The 22,211-nt window shown below is 35.7% G+C and overlaps 1 protein-coding gene across 1 annotated transcript in view; it reads right to left on the bottom strand.

The window, feature by feature from the left end:
• Window positions 1-22,211, bottom strand: part of TBCK (TBC1 domain containing kinase) — a 222,105-nt gene that overhangs the window by 62,739 nt on the left and 137,155 nt on the right. The window contains exon 23 of the mRNA XM_044912651.1: window positions 10,672-10,847. Coding sequence (XP_044768586.1) covers window positions 10,672-10,847 — 176 coding nt within the window. The remainder of the gene's footprint in view (window positions 1-10,671; window positions 10,848-22,211) is intronic.

Genomic DNA, 22,211 nt, shown 5'->3' with positions numbered 1-22,211 from the left:
AGAAACAAGTTCTCATTAGTTCTATCCAACTTGGAGGAGTTCTCTCTTTGACTAACAGAAATAAAACCTGACTTAGTTTAGAGAGAGATCAAAGAAATTCTCTCTATGATGATTAGCTCTGCTTAGGGATGACTGTTCATATCAAGATTCTCTTTTAAACATTAGACAGACTTCAGAAATCTTGCTGGTGGAATTACTGTCCTCTCAACTAACTAAGGCATTTCTTGCCAAAGACTAAGAGCTTCCACTAACACCATTCTTCTCAATATAAGGAGTCAAAATTAGTTAAAATACAAAACAAATAAAATAACTGAAGTTCATAGAGTACAAGGATATATCTCCCTGGCTTTGCCCTTTCTCAGCAACTTACATAGCTTTATTTTATAAGTATGAAGTTACACATTTCCCCCTATGGTATTTATGACAGAGTAGAACATATTTTTGAAATGGCAAAACTCATCCTTTAAATAAAAAATGTAATAAAAATTAAATACAACTTGCACACATAATATGATGATGTCACTAACAAGGAGAAAGGATTTCTGGTAGGCTTAGACTATAGAATTCAAGAAAGGCATATTCAAAGCAAAAGATGGTTGGATGCATGATTAGAATAACTACATTAAGTTATTAAAAATATAATTTCAGGTCTGTGTATTTAAGAAATCCTTTATTTTATTGTGAATAATTTCAACTACCCAGCTTCTTTAAACTCTTAAGAACTTAATATCCATAAAGTTCCAAATCTTGTATTATTGTAAAATCTTGGCCTCTATATATCAAATACACCAGAACATTAACAGTAGAACTCCATGTGTTGCAAATTCTGTTAGCAGAGGAAATGTGACCTATTCTGGTGAATGGGCTCTTTATCAAAGTTCAGTATGCATTAGAAAGAATAAGTAAAATTAGATAAATATGCAATATTACTTTTATTTTCCATACACCTTTTAATAGAGTGGTTTGAGATTGCTCATGGTGATGAAAAGGGAATTCTTGATGTCCTTAACTTACATAAACCCTACTTTTCAAAGGCTGATTGGAATAAAATGAGTTGATAAGGACAACTGATAAATACCTAGTCTGTGTAAAGCATTATGTGTTAAGAAAAATGCCCACTTTAGCTGTACCCCATACATTCTGATATGTAGGGTTCTCATATTATTTTCTAGATACTCTAGAATTTTCATTTGGAATTTCTTCCTTATCTGAAGAATTAAGAACTTGTTCAATTTTTTTTGGTTTATTTTTAATTTCTAAGTTGTAAGAAGTTATTTTTATTTTTATTGCCTTCCAGTTTCATTAAATAATGATCTGAGGAATGTTGTCTGTGTTATTTCCACTTCTTAAAATTTATTGAAATTTACTTGTGGCCTAAAATGTGGTCCTTTTTTTTTTTAAGATTTTATTTATTTATTTGACAGAAAGAGACACAGCAAGAGAGGAAACACAAGCAGGGATAGTGGGAGAGGGAGAAGCAGGCTTCCTGTGGAGCAGGGATCCTGATGCGGGGCTCGATCCGAGGACCCTGGGATCATGACCTGAGCCAAAGGCAGTCGCCCAATGACTGAGCCACCCAGGCACCCCTACAATGTGGTCCTTTTTTTTTTTTTTTTTTTTGTCAAGGCATAATGATCACTTGAACAGATTTATTTCTGAGTAGAGATGTATAACAATATCTTAAAAATAACATCTGTCCAATAAGTATTATACAGATACAGCAACAGGAATGTCTTTTCATCACATGTAGGTGGTAGTAATATGAAGACTTAAGAAGAACTGGACTTAGATCTATTTTGTAAAAGCTGCTGATTCTATGATATTTTGAATCTCAAAATGACAATGGAAGACAGTAGGTAAAAGTACAATATAGTAGCTTTCACTGTGGTGATGCTGTGTACTCTCAAAAATAATCTAAATCTGACAAAAAAAAGTATATGTAACCAAACAGAAAACAACAAATTAAATGATAAAAGTGACCTTTGAAAACACACAGTCACTCACATTCACAATAGTTCTACTGGATTCAAGAGACCTAATGTCTCTGATATACTTTTTCTTTAGTACATCTATAAATTTCTTGAAGAGTTGAAAAATTGCACATGTAATCCTATTGCTTTTTAATCTTGAGACTGAATTAGTAACTTTTTTTAAAATAAATTCATCAACAATTCAATGGTGGTGATGAGGCAAGGCCAAATATCTCAATGGAAGAATTCTAAGAATTTCGCACCTTCCCCAAATCTTACAGTCAAAGCACTAAGTTATAATGGCGACTCCCCTTCCAATCATTCCACTTAATGTTTAAACATTTACCTGAATAGAGGGGGCATAAATATATATATTTATACATATTATATGAGCACAGCAGAGCCTTGGTAAATAATTCATCTCAGAATAAGGCAAGGAAAAAAAAAGATTCAGCTTGGTTCAACCATGCTTCACTCTCACTTGGGTGTACATCGTTAAGCATGGACATACTGAAAATAAAGACCGAAGAACAACTAAAGAATGAAATTTGCTCTTTTAAAATGCAGACTAGGGAAGGGATAAGAAGAAAAGGTCGGTAAAGGACATTGGTAGTTACATAAATTATCCACATACCCTACAGAGACTTTGGTGGTGAGAGACAGAAGTTTTGTTACAAATTGAGAATCACTACATACATATTGTCCCTCTATAGCAGAGAAAATAATCGTCGAGATTAACTTTCATAGCTTGTATCACAAAAATTTTCCCCAATAAAGAAAATTATTAATTTAATGCACAGTACATATTTTTCAAACCTTAAATGTTCCCGTGAGTGTGTAATTTTCCATTCCTTTCCCATTCCTCTCCCCATCCCAATTCCCTATAGCTTAAGCTAATCTTCAACATAACATGTCACTAATCCATCTATTTTCAACCTACTAGTTCATTTATCTATTATAAGTAGGAATTTCAAAATATATTGTTTTAATAAATGCATTTCATTCTATTGTCAGTTACATATCTTTATATATATATACTTTTATACAAATACATATATATATTTACACATAAATCTATCTACCTATATATTTTTTAAACTAATAAGCTGTGGTTGGAATTGTGAAGCAGAATCTTAGCTATTTAAGGAAAAGCTGATGGGAAAGACATTGGCACTAGATGAAATAATTCTTTTGGCAATTCTTTAGTAGTTTCCAGATCAAAATAGTATTAAAACTAAGAAGTAAATGTCAAAGTGAAATCTTAAATTACTGAGGTAAAACTGCCAGAAAGATTCCTTCTTTGGAGAGCCAGTCTTCTTCTCCCTTACTCCTCTTACTGTTTGTAGTGACTTCTAAATGTAAAGTGATAGTAATAAAGTTAGCATAGCTGAGCAGAAATGGAATACCAGGATATCTCTTCTTTTGTACATATTATTTAGATACAGAAGACTGTCGTAAAATTCTCGGGTAGTTTTCAAAGTTGAAACCTTTAATCTTTAATTATTAAACATGTAATAATAATTGTTACCATTTTTGAGTGCTAATCACGTATTAGACACTGAACTAGGTACTTTACATATATCATTCTTAAAACAATTCTGCAAGGTAGGAATTATTATAATTAGGCCTGCTTTTACAAACAGGAAACTAGAACAGTTATAAAGATTATAAGATTATAAAACCAAAGGAGCACGGTGAAATTTAAAACCAGGTCTATGTAACAGCAAACCTCATGCTTTTTCTACTACAAAGGGTCTACTTCAGGGAATAAATATGATAGATGTGTGTATAAATTAATGTTAATTAGAGTTCTCCTCTCATAGCTGTTTTCAAGCTTGTAGTCTACTAGTCAGAGTGCAGTTTATGTTTCAATTTTAAAAAGCCATTTTTTATCTGTTTAGAATTTGACATGGATATATAATATGTGCATATATTCTTTTGTATCTGCTTTTTATTATATTAAACACTTAAATCTGAACCAAGAAGGCTCCAATAAACAGAAGGATAGAAAAGGGGGACAAAATTTCAGGTAAAATGTAAAAAAAAAAATTAAAATATTTTGAATAAAGAATTCTATAAATATAAAATTCTGACAAAATAGATACTTTAAAAAAGAATTCTGATAAATAGGTATGGTATTTAAATGGATAATTTTAAGAAACCCATAAAGTTATAATAATTGACTTAAGAATGATCAAATATCTCCCTAGTTAAAAGACAATAGGCTCAGATGGTTTTACAGACAAATGTTCATCATCATTAGCCATCAGGGAAATTCAAATTAAAACCACATTGAGATACCACCTTACACCAGTTAGAATGGCAAAAATTGACAAGGCAAGAAACAACAAATGTTGGAGAGGTTGTGGAGAAAGGGGAACCCTCTTACACTGTTGGTGGGAATGCAAGTTGGTACAGCCACTTTGGAAAACAGTGTGGAGGTTCCTCAAAAATTTAAAAATAGAGCTACCCTATGACCCAGCAATTGCACTACTGGGTAGTGAAAAGAAGGGCCATATGCACCCCAATGTTCATAGCAGCAATGTCCACAATAGCCAAACTGTGGAAACAGCTGATATGCCCTTCAACAGATGAATGGATAAAGAAGATGTGGTCCATATATACAATGGAATATTACTCAGCCATCAGAAAGGATGAATACCCAACTTTCACATCAACATGGATGGGACTGGAGGAGATTATGCTAAGCGAAATAAGTCAAGAAGAGAAAGTCAATTATCATATGGTTTCACTTATTTGTGGAACATAAGGACATTAGGAGAAGGAAGGGAAAAATGAAGGGGGGGAAATTGGAGCAAGAGATGAACCATGAGAGACTATGGACTCTGAGAAACAAATTGAGGGTTTTAGAGGGGAGGGGCGTGGGGGGATGGGTTAGCCCAGTGACGGGTATTAAGGAAGGCACATACTGCATGGAGCACTGGGTGTTATACAAAAACAATGAATCATGGATCACCACATCAAAAACTAATGATGTATTGTATGGTGACTAACATAACATAATAAAATAAAATAAAATAAAATAAAAAAGTTTTACTCAATCTATAAGAAACAGATAATTCCTCTTATACAAAATGACTGGACAGTAGAAAAAGGGAAAGAGAAATGCAATCTTTTTTCTTTTTTAAAGATTTTATTTATTTATTTGAGAGAGAGAGAATGCACACAAGTGGGGGGAGGTGGAGAGGGAAAGGGAGAAACAGACTCCCCACTGAGCAGGGAGTCTGCCCTGGGGCTTGATCCCAGGACCCTGGGATCATGACCTGAGCAAAGGCAGATGCTTAACTGACTGAGCCACCCAGGCAGCCCTGAGAAATACAAGAAAAGACTGACAAGGACATACAGAAAGATTGACAAGGACAGATAAGAAAATTATAAATTTATTTCACCTATGAACACAGATGCAGAAATTCACTATTAGTAAATACTAGCAAATCAAATATAGTCAATATTTTTTTTTGTAGTGACCTAGTAGAGTCGATGTCAGGGATGCAAGGACCACTTAGTATCAGAAATTTTAATGATGTTACACATTATCATATTAAAGGAAGAAAATGGATGATACTAATCAATCCTTTCCAGTTGAATAAGTATTTGGTAAAATTCAACACTCATTCATGATAATCACTCAACTAAGAGAAAAAAGAAAGGGAAAAATTTCTGTATAAAAAATTACCCATCATCCAAATAGAGTATTTATCAAAAACATCAAACCTAGTTGTGAAACTAGAAGCATTTTCATGAAATTTAGGTACAAACAAATCTATCCACTCTCATAACTTCTAGTTTATTTTATACTAGAGGTCTTGTCCAATGCAATAGGACAAAAAAAAATCAAAGATGTAATCATAAAAGTTGTAACTAGAAAGATATTTTATATATATTTATATGATTGCATTAGCTTCATAAACATCCAAGAGAATCCACAATCTAATAGATTTAAAAAGATAATCAAATTCAAAATACTTGGTATTTACTCAAAGGAGTTAAAGACTTTTGACTACACAAAAATTGCACATGGATGTTAAAGAAGCTTTATTTATAATTGCTAAAATTTAGAAGAACTAAGATGTCCTTCAGTAGGTGAATGGTTAAAAAACTGGTACATCCAGACAATGAACCACTATTCAGCACTAAAAAATGAGCTATTAAGACATGAAAAGACACAGAGGAAACTTAAATACATATTATCAAGTGAAAAGTCAATCTGAAAAGGCTATATACTATATGATTCCAACTCTGTGACATTCTGGAAAAGGAAAAACTATGGAAATAGTAAAAAGATCAGTGTTCTTAGTGTTTGGGAGAGAGGGCAGGATGAATAGGTAGAACATAGTGGATTTTTACGGCAGTGGAACTACTCTGTATACCAAAATGATGCATACATGTCATATATATGTTCAAACCCAGATAATGTACACCACCAAGAGTGAACCCTAATGTAAACTATGGACTTTGAGTGATAATAATTATTGTCAATGTAAGTTTATCAGTTGTAACATATGTACCACTCCGTGGAGGATATTGATAATGAGGGAGGCTATGCATGTGTAGGAGCAGGGAGTATGTAGGAAATCTCTGAGCTTACTGCTCAATTTTGCTGTAAACCTAAAACTGTTCTTAAAAATAAAGTCTCTTAGGGGCGCCTGGGTGGCTCAGTTGGTTAAGCGACTGCCTTCGGCTCAGGTCATGATCCTGGAGTCCCGGGATCGAGTCCCGCATCGGGCTCTCTGCTCAGCGGGGAGTCTGCTTCTCCCTCTGACCCTCCTCCCTCTCATGCTCTCGGTCTCTCATTCTCTCTCTTGCAAATAAATAAAATCTTTAAAAAAAAAAATAAATAAAGTCTCTTAAAAACAGAAGATCAAACAAGTTTGCTAAGTATAAAATGAATCTTAAATACATAATAATCTTTCTATTATACCAGTAATAGTTAACTAGAAAACATAATAGCATAAAAGCTATAATGCATAAAACTAATAATATAATGTATTTATTCTTCATTATGGACAACTAACAATTGTTAAATCCACATGTGCAAATTAATTTCTACCTCCTTCTATGGTCTTCTTTAATCAGTAAATGAAAACACCAAAACACCACCCTTCTAGCCTAGGCCAAAAACTATGGAGTTATCCTCGATTCCTCTCTCTTTTATATCTCACATTCAATCAGTCAGCAGCATCTGTTAGATTTGTTTTCAAAATATATCTACTTATCATCACCTCCACTGTTAGACCCTTGGGTCCAAACCACCATACTTTCTCCTTAGTCTCTGTTTTGCCTTTGTCCTTCTACAGTCTCCTTTCCATGTAGTAGCCAAAATAATCTTTTCACATGTAAGTCAGATCATGTCACCATTCTGCTCAAAATCTTACAATAGCTTCTCATCTCATTTGGCATAAAGTCAAAGTCCTAAGGTTTATACAAGATCTTACCCATTGATATTGCTCTAAGTTTATTACTTTCTACTCCCCTCTTCACTCATTCCATTCTATACATAGTCTCCTTACTGGTCCCCTACAAAGTATGTTACCATCATTGCACTTGCAAGATGGAACATTTTTCCTCAAGAAATCTATACAGCTTACTCTCTCACTTCCTTTAGGTTCTCTTCTTAAATGTCTCATTATCAGCTAGACTTTCTTTGAGTCCCTCATATAAAATAGTAATTCTTTAATGTTCTACCAACTCCTCATCCTTGACATTCTCTATCTCCCTTATTATTCTTTATTTTCCTCAGTGGCACTTATTCCCAAGTAACACACCAAGTGTTTATTTATTTATTTTTTTCTTATTGTCTGTATATCCTCCATTAAATGGAGATTCTATGAGGGCAGGTACTTTTTTTACCTCATTGCTATATTTCCAGCAACTACAACAATGTCTGTTTTGTAGTATGTATTCAAAAATAATATTGAAAAAATAATGTGTTGGTTTTTATGCCATTCATTATATTTTCCCTTATGGTTGAAACATATAAAAAGAAATAAAACAAGTTCTAAAGAAAAGTGAACTAAACCTTGAATATTCTTCAGATAGAACATTTCATGTAAATAGTGTAGTATATTTTTCTCTTCCATTTCTTAGTATTGCTGTTGTTAGGGATAACATATCTGATTTAAGAGTACATACAAAAGTTTGTCTTGTATCACAAAGCTTTAGCGAATTGACTTACCATCATTAGGAATACAAAAAGGAATTTGGATTTTGTCAGATTCAAGCTATTAAACCATTTAAACAAAAATCTCATTTCACTGAAGGATGTAGGGGAAAGTATTTACTTAAACTTCCTCAAGTTTAAAATAAAAAGCAATTTTTCCTAGGTTAAGTTGACTTTATCACAAAATGAAAGTCTCATATTTTTTGAACTGTTAATATTCTTTTCTGATCTTTAAAAATCAACAATATCCCAACCATTTTGTTTCATTCAAGAATTAGAATGCAGTAGACAAGTAGTGTAGAATATGACTGACATCAGTGAGAATGGCAGAATAAAAATGTCATAAAAACTGCTCCTCCAGAAAAACAATGAGACCACTGGCAAAGATTATCAAAATAAACGTTTTCAGAACTATGGAAATTAAAAAAGAAATCCATGGCAATCTGAGGAGTGCATATTTAAGAGAATCAGCTGAATCTTAGTAAGAATGTGAGCTTTGTTTTAATTTGCCCTACTCTCATTTCCCTCTTCTCAGCTCCATCATCACCTTGAAAACCAACAGTTCCATAACCAGCAGGCCAGCAATCTCTGGAAGGGGCAGAATGTTTTAGAGCGCCCCAGAAGAACCATTTCAGGGAATTGTGATTATTTGACCTGTCTGCCAGTTCTCTAAAAAACCTTTCTTCACAGTGGTTGTCTTTATTGGACCTGATTCAGAGCTGTCTCAAGCAGTCTTTTTTTGTCAAAAACATTTATTATTTGTCAGAAACAGTCATCAGTGATTGTTTAATATTGCAGTTGTTGGAGGAGGCCATAACCATAACAACTGGGGTAAATAAGAAGCTAACAATAAAAGTTTAAAATTAAGGTTAAAAGCTGAAGAAGGCAATGTCTACATGGGGCTTTAAAAGCTCCAACATGTTCCTGGGAATTTAGAAGGCTATCCACGCATATGTAAGACTGTTTGCATGCTCTAGAAAGACCTGAGAAAGCCTTAATCTCTCATCTGTGGCTTACCTCAAGGTTCTGAACAAGCAGGAAGCAAAGGCTAAGGCAATATAGACTGCTGCCTGAAATGTTAAATATGTGCCCCAACATGCACACAGAGCTCTTCACCAAAGGCTGGAAGACTGACTGAGTACAGAAACTTAAGGATATCTTTTGAGTACAGAAACTTAAGGATATCTCTGTCTAAAAATTAGCTGACCATTAAGATAACTAAGCAGTGATCATAGCTGACAAAGAATATTAACTATACAGGTTTAGTTCAGAAAAGTCACTAAATAAATAACAATCACCATCATCATAACAAACAGCAACAAAAACCCCTGTGGTGGGGACAGAATCTGATTTCCAGAGTTGCCATATTCTATTATTTAAAAGGTAAAGTTCTCAACAAAAACAATTATGAGATGTTGGACTTGCTAGACAAAGACTCTAAATCAGCTCCTTTAAATATGTTCCAAGAACTAAAAGAAACCATGTCTAAAGAAATTAAGGACCAATGTCTCATCAAATATAGAATACTACTAAAGAGAATTAAGGAAAATGAATCAAATAGAAATTATGGAGTTGAAAAGTACGATAAATACAATAAAGTGAAAAATTCACTAGAGGGGCTTAAAAGCAGATATGAATTGGTAGAATAATGATCAGTGAACATAAAGATAGGTCAAGCGAAATTATCCAGTTTAAGGAGCAGGAAGAAAAAAGAATGTATAAAAATGAACAGAGCCTATGCAACTCTGGGACATTATCAACCACAGCAATAAATAGATAATGAGAATTGCAGCAGAGAAGAGAGAGAAAGGGACAGAAAAAAACATCTGAAGAAACAATGGTTGAAAACTTCTAAAATACACTGTAAAACAATCTACACATCCAAGAAGCTCAATTAACTCCAACTAGGATAAAGAAAAAAAATCCACATTTAGACACACCATACTCAAACTGTCAAAAACCAAAAACAGAGAACCTTGAAAGTTGCAAGAGAACAACAACTCATAAATTGGACATCATCAACATTAAAAACTATGTGCTTCAAAGGACATTATCAAGAAAGTAGAAAGATAATGCATAGAATGGGAGATAATAAGTACAAATCATATATCTGATAAGGGGACCTGTATAGAGAATATGTAAAGGATCCTGGGATTATGACCTGAGCCTAAGGCAGACACTTAACCAACTGAGCCACTGAGGCACCCTTGTCTTTCTCTATTTTTGTAATTCTTCCTTTGCTTCTGTAATTCTTTTAGCATATGACAAGTTGAGATACTACAATTACATAGACAAAATGTGAAGCTTGCTACCTGAAGGAATATATAGAACAATCTTCTTAACTGTAAAACTAAATAGACATAAAGGTTTTCTAAAGTTGCATAAATACAATCATATATCAGAAAATAGTTAGATTAAAAGGACATAAGTGATAACATTATTATGAGCAATAATTATGCTACAGTACATTTTTAACAAGTCTTCCTTCAGAGTTTGTAAATTAAATCTGCAGATACATACCAAATCTGTTTTTGGAGGATCTGGACACTCAGTGGAGAAAAAAGGTGTTGAACTTCTGACTCCACTGCTATCAGGAGTTGGCTTTGGAGGTTGAGCATGCTGTCTGTAAGTAGCACTTTTAGGAGTCCAACAAAACAGGTTGATTGATTCTCGCACACAGCGTTCAATGTCAATTTCTAGATAGGAATTTTTTTTAAAAAAGCAAACATTTAGAATTTGAATTGCTATGTCATGTAAAAAACACAATCTTTCCTAAATGCATATATCCAATATGGCTAAGATGATAACCAGTTAGAAAAGATGTCAGTGAAAATATAATGTAGATTTTAATCAGCATATATATGACTACAATGGTGGGAGTATTTTATATTATTATATACCTATATATAGACATACATTTACAAATGTGAATATATACATATATTTTTTGTATATTTTATTTGGTATTACATATATACACATACGTATATGTACATACATATATATATACACAGTAGATATGTTTGGATATTTCAGTATATCATTATTTAAACATCATGGAATATAACACATCTTATTTAAGAATTGGCCTCATTTACTCTGATAATATGTTCAATTTTTCAAAGTAAAATAGAGGTGGGGGAGGGGAAGGCTAGAATTTGGAAGTGGACAGGCAAAAGATTCACTCCACCATGACTTCTAGTAAAGTATACTGAAGTTTTATTTTTGCCTGTCAAAGAAGATATAAAATAAATAAGGCAAATTTTATTAAAATATCAATTCTCAATTTTTAAAATTTACTGAATTAAGTGAAGAAAGGTGTAAGTGAAGTTTCACATATAGAAAAATTGCATGCACTTGGTTAAAATGATAAAAAGAAAGGGTCCATTGATTTGAGCAATGGTAAATATAGTGAAATGTATTTTTTAAAAAGCTCTATAACACTATTAACTTGATACTCCACAAAGAGAGGAACCTAGACACCAACTAGAAGAAAAATTAAAGTTCAAGATAGGTTCTCTAATCCATTTAAGAAGGAAGAGACATGCTCAATTCATTTTAGAAAAATTCCAATTAATATGGTTAAGATAAAAATTTGAAGCTAAAGAGAGAAAACCCTGTCATTTAAAACAAAGTTGATTCATTTAACACTGTTAATCTCCAAAGGAAGAATTTCAGACCATAGGTTTTGCATCTGCAGGGCTCAGATCAGTCTGACACATTTGTCACCCAGTAAAAGCTTGAAGTCAAGTCAATGATCCAGATCAGAGGTTGTAGTTCAGTCATTAAATCACTAGCAATGGAAAAGTCTGTTGTATCTGCTTCCAAAACATCCTACCAATACCATAAAAGGTTTCCAGTGAATCTTGAGAATTTACTGGCATCCACCCCAATTCCACCCTGATTATTAGTACTGGCAGATATCCCATTCTCCATTCACTTGACCTATGTCACCTCTCCATCTCAAAATCCTCCCAAAGTCCTTTGTCATAACTAAAATATTATGCAAAAAGTACTTTGTAAACTGTACATCAAAATATGCAATTATTCTTATAAAGTAATCTCTTATCCTAGGGCACTACTGTTTTTTTCTTTTGCATTATAATTTTGATTAATGCATTGTGAATGAAGCATGTAGTACCCCGGATTATAGTTTCTTAGGTTTGATTCCAAGCTCCATAAAGAACTTTGTGACTCTGAAAAAAACAACTTCTCTAAATCCTGACTTCTTTATCCTCATCCATTACTATCATATCTCTCAGAAAGAGTGAACTATTTCCAAAATAATAAAACACATCTCATATTTCATTTGGGCCAGAATAGGTGGAAAATACATCTCTCCTGAAGACTTCTGTTCTTTTGCTCTAATGGCTTTGAACTGCTCCCAAGATCTAGTGAACAATTGTTGTCCTGGCACTTCTCTTTACTATCATCTAATTCCCTTCAGCTCTCCCCTATATTTGATCCCTAATTTGAGAGACAAGACATTATTTACTATTTTTTGATTTACTCCAACATTTTGGCGGACTGCATTTTCTAGCAGCTTCTGTGAAAGGGTGCACAGAAGGCAAATTATTTTGAAATCTTCCATGTTTTTTAATATATTTATTTTGCCCTTGACTGATAGAGTAGGCATAGCATTCTAGGGTTGAATTTTTTCCCTTCAGAGTTAGGCAAAATAGTGCTCCATTGTCTTCTTCTGAGAAGTCTGATACGATTCTGAATTGAAATCATTTGCATGTGATTTTTCCATTTTCTGTAAACTTTTAGGATCCCTGGTGTTCTGAAATATCACAAGGATATATGTAAATATGTTACTTCATTATGCTATTTGGTGGTCCTTTTGTAATCCTTCACCTAACAGAGCAAGTTCTTGTTTGACGTCTGTGGTAATTTCTTTCTTTTTTCCTCTTCTCTCTTATTTAAAAAAAATCTTGAACATCCTGAATTTGTTTTCTAATAATTTGCCTTTTTTTCTTACTTTTCATCTGTATTTTGGTTTTACTCTCTGAGACTTTTCCTAAGCTTTATCATCTAACTCTTTTATTAAAAAGCTCACTGCATTTCCACATCATTTTTAATTTCCAGTAAATCTTTTTTGTTCTTTGTTACTTAAAAAAAAAATTTGATTTGTCATAGTTGCAATACCTTCTCATAATTATCTTTCTGAGGATATTCCTTTATTCAGTTTGTGTTGGTCTAATGTGTTTTAGTTGGAGATTTTCGATCTATGATTTGTCGATCTATGACTCTACCTATTTAAAAGAACAGCATTAAAAATCAGATTGGAAGTTTTGTATATGTGGGCAGGTGTTGGTGACTGGTAGATTCACTACTGGGTAGCTTGGAGACACGGTCATTTGTTAGAAGGCCCCTAAGTAAGGTATTTCTCCTCCTGGGGACATTCTACCTCTCCAGAGAATAATTCTCTAATCCATCTAAACTAATCTTTGCCAGCATTGCCCATGGAGAGTTCTGGACGTTCTAACTACATACATCCCCTCACTTCTGCTCTCTGCTATGCTGTTGACTCTGAATTTCAAGATACTTTGATTCTATTATTCCAAAGAATACTCCTCCAAATTTACTGTTCTCATGGTCATTTTTTTTTTTGTAAAACTTACAAAAGTAAAGATATTTGAGCCACAAACAGTGAAGACTTCTGTCTTTATACCATTTTCCCCTCTATTACACTTCATCTTGTGTTAGGCAACATTATAGTGTCTGGGGACACTTTGAGATATAACTAAGAATAAGCTAAACTAGGAATAATTAGTTTGATTTAATGGGATATATTTTTGTGATTTGAAGTCACTTCAGGATATTGATAAAAAATTTTCTCCTTGATGAAATTCTAGCCAGGTTCCTTTAAGCCCTTTCTTGACTATGCCTCAACTTTGGCTTATAAACACTTGAAGGAAATGCCAGGATAGTCTTTAACAGTTCAAGGCCACATCCCTAGGATGACTGTTCCATCCACCCCCCCACCCCTTTAAGTACCTGCTTGAGAAAAGTCAGGGCTGCCAATATAATTTATTGTTTGTTCCAGGAAACATTAGAAGTTAGGGTCTCTGTCTCCCAACCTCTGTGGGAAGGTAGAAACCTAACTTCAGTAAGTGCCAGTTAGCAAACCTAGATGAGTTTCACATGGACCAATGCCCTCCTTCACACTTTTTGTAATTTTTCACTTCCCTGAATCTTTTGAGCACCTCCTCACCCCCAGTCCCCACCTACTCCCTCATTCTCCCATTAAAATGCCCAGTTACCTCTGTACAAATTGTTCATGCTGGATTCTTCTTTACTGTAACAGTATATTACTGATTAAAACTTGTCCTTACTACTTTAACGAGTCTCTGGCTTTGTTCGATGGTACAGTAAAGTTATTGCTCTAGAAATGACTTCCTGAAATACTCCCATCACCCACTATACAGGTGCAGAGGTTGTAATGCAATACAACATGTCCCAGCACCAGAAGTTTACGGTTAGTAGAAATAGTTGAAATATACATAGCCAAAAATCAGACTTAAAAGTTCTTCCAAACTTTAAACACATAAAGTGTTTAAGCAGAGAATGTGGTTCTCACTGATGCCTGATCAAAAGAGAAATACTCTAGGAATACTTCTAGGAATATAATTGATATTACATATACGTTATAACTGCATCATTAACTTTTTTTATCTCTTATGATAGGAATTTCACAAAATAGCATTTTTGTGTTTGTTGGAAAGAAATCTGTAGGACCACGATAGGATGGTATTACCTGTGTAAAGTCATATGGGTTACGTATTCCCACTATCAATAATAAAAAACAAATTTCAACCAAAACTGCCAATAGAAAAACTAATTATTTTTTGTATAGAAAATATGTACAATTATTGTCATGTGATAAGATCATCAATGAGTATGAAGCAAAAAAGAAGGAAAAAATATAGAGGTATCTGACATTTAATAATTAAAATGTTATTTTTCTGTTTTGTAATTTGTTATGCTCTCTTTACTCACTCTCAATATTCTTTTAATGGTCTAATTTTGTAATGTAATGTAATCTTCTTAGAGAGGGCCATTTCTTTGTTGTTTAGGCTTCAGGCCCACACAACCTGGATCTTCCCCTATCTTCTAGTCTTCTGCTAGGTGGCAGAGAGTAGACTGTTCGCTAGCAAGGTGGGTGCAAAGATCTACAGGGGTGGGAGAAATGAAACTACTCTTTATGCATACATTGAACTCATTCTTCTGTTTTTTTTCTGCCTCATTTTCTTTTTTTTTCTCTTTGTTATTTTTTTATTGTTATGTTAATCACCATACATCATTAGTTTTTGATGCAGTGTTCCATGATTCATTGTTTGTGCATAACACCCAGTGCTCCATGCAGAGCGTGCCCTCTTTAATACCCGTCACCAGGCTAACCCATCCTCCCACCCCCCTCCCCTCTAGAACCCTCAGTTTGTTTTTCAGAGTCCATCGTCTCTCATGGTTCGTCTCCCCCTCCAATTTCCCCCTTCATTCTTCCCCTCCTAATATCTTCTTTTTTTTTTCTTAACATATACTGCATTATTTATTTCAGAGGTACAGATCTGTGATTCAACAGTCTTGCACAATTCACAGTGCTCACCATAGCACATACCCTCCCCAATGTCTATCACCCAGCCACCCCATCCATCCCACCCCACCCCCCACTCCAGCAACCCTCGGTTTGTTTCCTGAGACTAAGAATTCCTCATATCATGAGGTCACATGATACAAGTCCTTCTCTGATTGACTTACTTCACTCAGCATAACACCCTCCAATTCCATCCACACCGTTGCAAATGGCAAGATCTCATTTCCTTTGATGGCTGCATAACATTCCATTGTATATATATACCACCTCTTCTTTATCCATTCATCTGTTGATGGACATCTCAGCTCTTTCCACAGTTTGGCTATTGTGGACATTGCTGCTATAAACATCGGGGTGCACATACCCCTTCGGATCCCTACATTTGTATCTTTGGGGTAAATACCCAGTAGTGCAGTTGCTGGATCGTATGGTAGCTCTATTTTCAACTTTTTGAGGAACCTCCATACTGTTTTCCAGAGTGGCTGCACCAGCTTGTATTCCCACCAACAGTGGAGGAGGGTTCCCCTTTTTCTGCATCCCCGCCAACATCTGTCTCTTTTCTTTTTGATAAGTCTGGCCAGGGGTTTATCAATCTTGTTAATTCTTTCAAAGAACCAGCTCCTAGTTTCGTTGATCTGTTCTGCTGTTCTTTTGGTTTCTATTTCATTGATTTCTGCTCTGATCTTTATTATTTCTCTTCTCCTGCTGGGTTTAGGCTTTATTTGCTGTTCTTTCTCCAGCTCCTTTAGGTGTAGGGTTAGGTTGTGTACTTGAGCCCTTTCTTGTTTCTTGAGAAAGGCTTGTATTGCTATATACTTTCCTCTTAGGACTGCCTTTGCTGCATCCCAAAGATTTTGAACAGTTGTGTTTTCATTTTCATTGGTTTCCATGAATTTTTTTAATTCTTCTTTAATTTCCTGGTTGACCCATTCATTCCTTCATAGGATGCTCTTTAGCCTCCATGTATTTGAGTTCTTTCCGACTTTCCTCTTGTGATTGAGTTCTAGTTTCAAAGCATTGTGGTCTGACAATATGCAGGGAATGATCCCAATCTTTTGGTACCAGTTGAGACCTGATTTGTGACCTAGGATGTGATCTATTCTGGAGAATGTTCCATGGGCACTAGAGAAGAATGTGTATTCTGTTGCTTTGGGATGGAATGTTCTGAATATGTCTGAAGTCCGTTTGTTCCAGTGTGTCATTTAACGTCTTTATTTCCTTGTTGTACTTTGCTTAGATGATCTATCCATTTCAGTGAGGGGGGTGTTAAAGTCCCCCACTATTATTGTATTGTTGTCGATGTTTTTCTTTGCTTTTGTTATTAATTGCCTTATCTAATTGGCTGCTCCCATGTTAGGGGCATGGATATTTACAATTGTTAGATCTTCTTGTTGGATAGACCCTTTAAGTAGGATATAGTGTCCTTCCTCATCTCTTATTACAGTCTTTGGTTTAAAATCTAATTTGTCTGATATAAGGATTGCCACCCCAGCTTTCTTTTGGTGTCCATTAACATGGTAAATGGTTTTCCACCCCCTCACTTTCACTCTGGAGGTGTCTTTGGGTCTAAAATGAGTCTCTTGCAGACAGCATATCGATGGATCTTGTTTTTTAATCCAATCTGATAGCCTGTGTCTTTTGATTGGGGCATTTAGCCCATTTACATTCAGGGTAACTATTGAAAGATAGGAATTTAGTGCCATTGTATTGCCTGTAAGGTGACTGTTACTGTATATTGTCTGTGTTCCTTTCTGGTCTATGTTACTTTTAGGCTCTCTCTTTGCTTAGAGGACCCCTTTCAAGATTTCTTGTAGGGCTGGTTTCCTGTTTGCAAATTCCTTTAGTTTTTGTTTGTCCTGGAAGCTTTTTATCTCTCCTTCTATTTTCAGTGACAGCCTAGCTGGATATAGTATTCTTGGCTGCATATTTTTCTCCTTTAGTGCTCTGAATATATCATGCCAGTCCTTTCTGGCCTGCCAGGTCTCTGTGGATAGGTCTGTTGCCAGTCTAATGTTTCTACCATTATAGGTTACAGATCTCTTGTCCCGAACTGCTTTCAGGATTTTCTCTTTCTCTGAGACTTGTAAGTTTTACTATTAGATGTCAGGGTGTTGACCTATTTTTATTGATTTTGAGAGGGGTTCTCTATGCCTCCTGGATTTTGATGCCTGTTTCCTTCTCCAGATTAGGGAAGTTCTCTTCTATAATTTGCTCCAATATACCTTCTGCCCCTCTCTCTCTTTCTTCTTCTGGGATCCCAATTATTCTAATGTTGTTTCATCTTATGGTATTGCTTATCTCTCCAATTCTGCCCTCGTGATCCAGTAGTTGTTTATCTCTCTTTTTCTCAGCTTCTTTATTTTTCATCATTTGGTCTTCTATATTACTAATTTTCTTTTCTGCCTCATTTATTCTAGCAGTTAGCGCCCCCATTTTTTATTGCACCTCATTAATAGCCTTTTTGATTTCAACTTGGTTAGATTTTAGTTCTTTTATTTCTCCAGAAAGGGTTTCTCTAATAACTTCCATGCTTTTTTCAAGCCCAGCTAGTATTTTTAAAGTCATGATTCTGAACTCTAGATCCAACATCGTACTAATGTCCCCATTGAGTAGGTCCCTGGCAGTCAGTACTACCTCTTGTTCTTTTTGTTGAGGTGATTTTTTCCATCTTGTCATTTTGTCAAGAGGAGAACAGATGAATGAGAGAACAAAATGCTAACAGGGTAACAACGTCCCCAGAAAATATACTCTAAACAAATCAGAAAATACCTGAAGCTGGGGGAAAAGAAAGGGAAAGAAAGAAAAAAGAAAAAGAAAAAAAAAGGAAAAAGATAAAAACAAACAGAAACAGAACAAAACAAAAAAACCAGAATATGATCAAATATGATCAGGCTGGTGCATAGATCAGTGGCACACACTAGATTTTGGGTGTATTTTGGTCTGTTAGAAGAAAGTGCCTCCCAAAATTTTAAAGAAAGAAAAACTTATATATGTATAAAAATAAGGGTTGATATGATGAAGGGATGGAATATGACTGTAAAGATGAAAATATAAAAAATTTTATAAAAGGAATTGATAAGAAGTTGTTTGAAAAAAGAAAGAAGAGGATTAAAAAAAAAAGAAAAAAAAAGGGAGAAAATGTGATCAGGCAGGAGAGTAGAACAAAGCCATACGCTAGAGATTTAGGATATACTTTGATCTGTTAGGAGAAACTGTATCTCAAAATTTTAAAGAGAGAACAACTTATATATATATGCCAAAAGTAAGGGAAACTACTATGAAGGGATAGAATATGACTCTAAAAATGAAAAATAAAAATGTTTTCTAATAAAGGGATTGATAAGATGTTGGTTGAAAAAGGGAAAAAGAACAATTGAAAAAAAAATTAACTTTGAAAGATTAAAGAATCATGGTAAAAAAGGCATGGATTCTATGTGCATTATTCCCCTAGCGCTGGAGTTCTGCCGTTCTCATTGATCGGTAAACTTGGTCTTGGCTGGCTGTTCTCACTGATCTTCTGGGGTAGGGGCCTGTTGCCGAGGTTCCCAAATGTCTTTGCCGGAGGCAGAATTGCCCCGCCTTTGCCGGTCCAGGCTAAGTAATCTGTTCGGGTTTGCTCTCGGGAGCTTTTGTTCCCTGAAAGCTTTCGGTACAGCTTTGGAGGATGAGAGTGAAAATGGCGGCCTCCCAATCTCTGCCCGGGAGGAGCCGAGAACTTGGGGCCCCACTCCTCTGTGCGCCCCCAGAGAAAAGCAGTCAATAGCTCCCGTCTCCCTGGTCTCTGGCCGCACTCCGTGCTCACCTGGCCTGTGACCGAGCATTTCTATCTCTGGCACACGACCCCACGTGGAGTCTCCAAACCCAGCAGATCCCTGCAGTGCACTCCCGCGCCTCTCCTCCCGGGAGAGGAAGGGGAGTCTCCCCAGATCTGCTGCTTGTTGGGTCCCTGCTGGAGGAGCAGTGGCCCGACGGTGCCGTGGATCACAGTTTATGGCATCCCGAGCTGAGAGCCCGCGCCTCGGCTCCGTCTCTGAAGCCGGCTTCCCCACTCTGATACCTGGGAGCTCTGGCGCACTCAGGCACCCCCGGTCTTTCTGTGACCCTGAGGGTCCTGAGACCACACTGTCCCATGAGGGTTCCACCCCCCGCTTAGCCACTGGAGCGACGTCCCTCAGCAGAGCTGACTTTTGAAAGTTCCGATTTTGTGCTCTGCGACTCTATCACTTGCCAGAAGTGGCCGACGGAGGCCCCCTCCCCTGCTGTCTATCAACCCGAATATCGCCTCGGATTCACTTCTCCGCACATCCTACCTTCCAGAAAGTGGTCGCTTTTCTGTTCAGAGTTGTTGCTATTCTTTTCTTCGATCTCCTGTTGCGTTTGTAGGTGTTCAGAATGGTTTGATCCCTATCCAGATGAATTCCTGAGACCAGACGAAATCCAGGTCTCCTACTCCTCTGCCATCTTCCTCCGCCCCTCTGCCTCATTTTCATTCACTTTCAATTCCTGAGACTTTCTGGTGCTCTGCATCAAGAATTGGCTTGCTTCTTGCTAGTATTCTCCTTTATAGAAAGGTTTCAATTGTCTTTACTTTTTATAAAGTGAGTTACTATTGATGTAATTGTGTTCTATCTTCTCAATTTTTGTTGTTTTCTTGTCTACTCACGTTCTTCTTACATTCTCTTTGTTCTTAGAATTACACTTTTTTTATTCCCTTACCGTTTCCCTTTAATGATGTTTCAGAAGGGAGTAGGAATAGACATACGCGTACAACCTACCATTCTTAATTGGAAAGGTTTCAAACTTTAAAGGCTCTGGTTTAAAAGGGTGGGAGTGAATTTAGGAGATTAGCGTGGTGGGCTTGAAGCCTTGCTCTTTTGGTCTAGCTCTTGGTCTAGTGACATTTAAGGTATTTACTTAGAAAGTGGTATAATAATGGCACTGGAAAGAGCATTAACCTGGGAGGCAGCATGAGCTGGGTTTAAATTTCACTTCAATTACTAACAAGTCATATAGCTCTGGCGAAACTCATTTTTCTGCCTCTTTTTTTCTCAATCATAAAATACGGATATTACTTAATTCCTGGGAGCATTATGAGGTATAAATAATATTATTTCAGCACATGGAAGGAACTCAGAGATATTATAAGCTTCCAGATCTATAAAATGCATGAAAAATTCTGGCACTTCACCTGGGGTGAAGTGAATTTTAAAAAGCGTTAGTCTTAGATCTCAGTCTGCTTTCTTGTTTTAAACCCAGTTGAAATATAGGTTACATTTCTATTTTGCACTTGGTAGATTTCCATTTAGAAAGAGATTGCCTTTAAAAAAAAAAATAGTCTTGGGGCGCCTGGGTGGCTCAGTCGGTTAAGCGGCTGCCTTCGGCTCAGGTCATGATCCCAGGGTCCTGGGATCGAGCCCCATGTCCGGCTCCCTGCTCAGTGGAGACCCTGCTTCTCCCTCTCTCTCTGCCTGCCTCTCTGCTTACTTGTGCTTTCTCTCTCTGTGTCAAATAAATAAATAAAATCTTTAAAAAAAAAATAGTCTTTACTACCTTTCAAAATCCCAAACCTTGGAATGTTTTTTAGTGATGAAAAGTAATGGGCTATCAAGCCATAGCAGACATAGAGGAAAAAGTCTGAAAAGCCTACATACTCTATGATTCCAACTATATGACATTCTAGAAAAGGCAAGGCTATCAAGACAGTAAAAAAAAAAAATCACTGATTGCCAGGGGATAGTGGGGTGGGGAGATTGGGGAGAAGGACTGTATAGTTGCAGCAGAGCAGATTTTTTTTCAGTGGTGAAATTGCTCTGTATAATACTACGGTGGTAAATACATGACATTACTCACTTGTCAAAACCCACAGAATTGCTCAAAACAAAGAGTGAATCTTAATGTAAACTTAGTTAATGGACCTTAGTTAATAATAATGTACAATACTGATTCAACAATTTTATCAAATATGACACATTAAGGCAAGATGTCAAAAAGAGGGTAAATTATGAGCAGAGTAGTAGAGAAATATGGGAATGCTATACTATCTGTTCAATTTTTTCTGTAATCTAAAGCTGTCCCCTCAAATAAAGTCTGTTAATTAAACAAACCAAAGAGCAGTGACAGAAGTGACATCAATAAAAACAATAGAGTAGATAACTCCAAGGGCACTTCTCAATGGAGTTTTTTTCATTTTTTTGTTTTTGTTTTGTTTTTTGTTTTTTTAAAGAACTAATAGGGCTCCTGGGTGGCTTAGTCACTTAGGCCTCTGACTCAGGTCATGATCTCATGGGTCTCCGTGCTCTGTGGGGATTCTGCTTGAAGATTCTCTCCCTCTGCCCTTCCATCCCCCAACCCCCACATGCCCTCTCTCAAATAAATAAATAAATCTTTAAAAATTTTTAAAAAAATAAAGAACTAATGAAAGACGTTAAAATGTGTAATCATGTCATCTCTGTATTATATTTAT

This window comes from Neomonachus schauinslandi, chromosome 2 (assembly GCF_002201575.2).
Source record: "Neomonachus schauinslandi chromosome 2, ASM220157v2, whole genome shotgun sequence".
Taxonomy (NCBI): Eukaryota; Metazoa; Chordata; class Mammalia; order Carnivora; family Phocidae; genus Neomonachus; species Neomonachus schauinslandi.
Note: the sequence above shows the minus strand (reverse complement) of the source record. Positions and strands in the feature narration are given on the sequence as shown.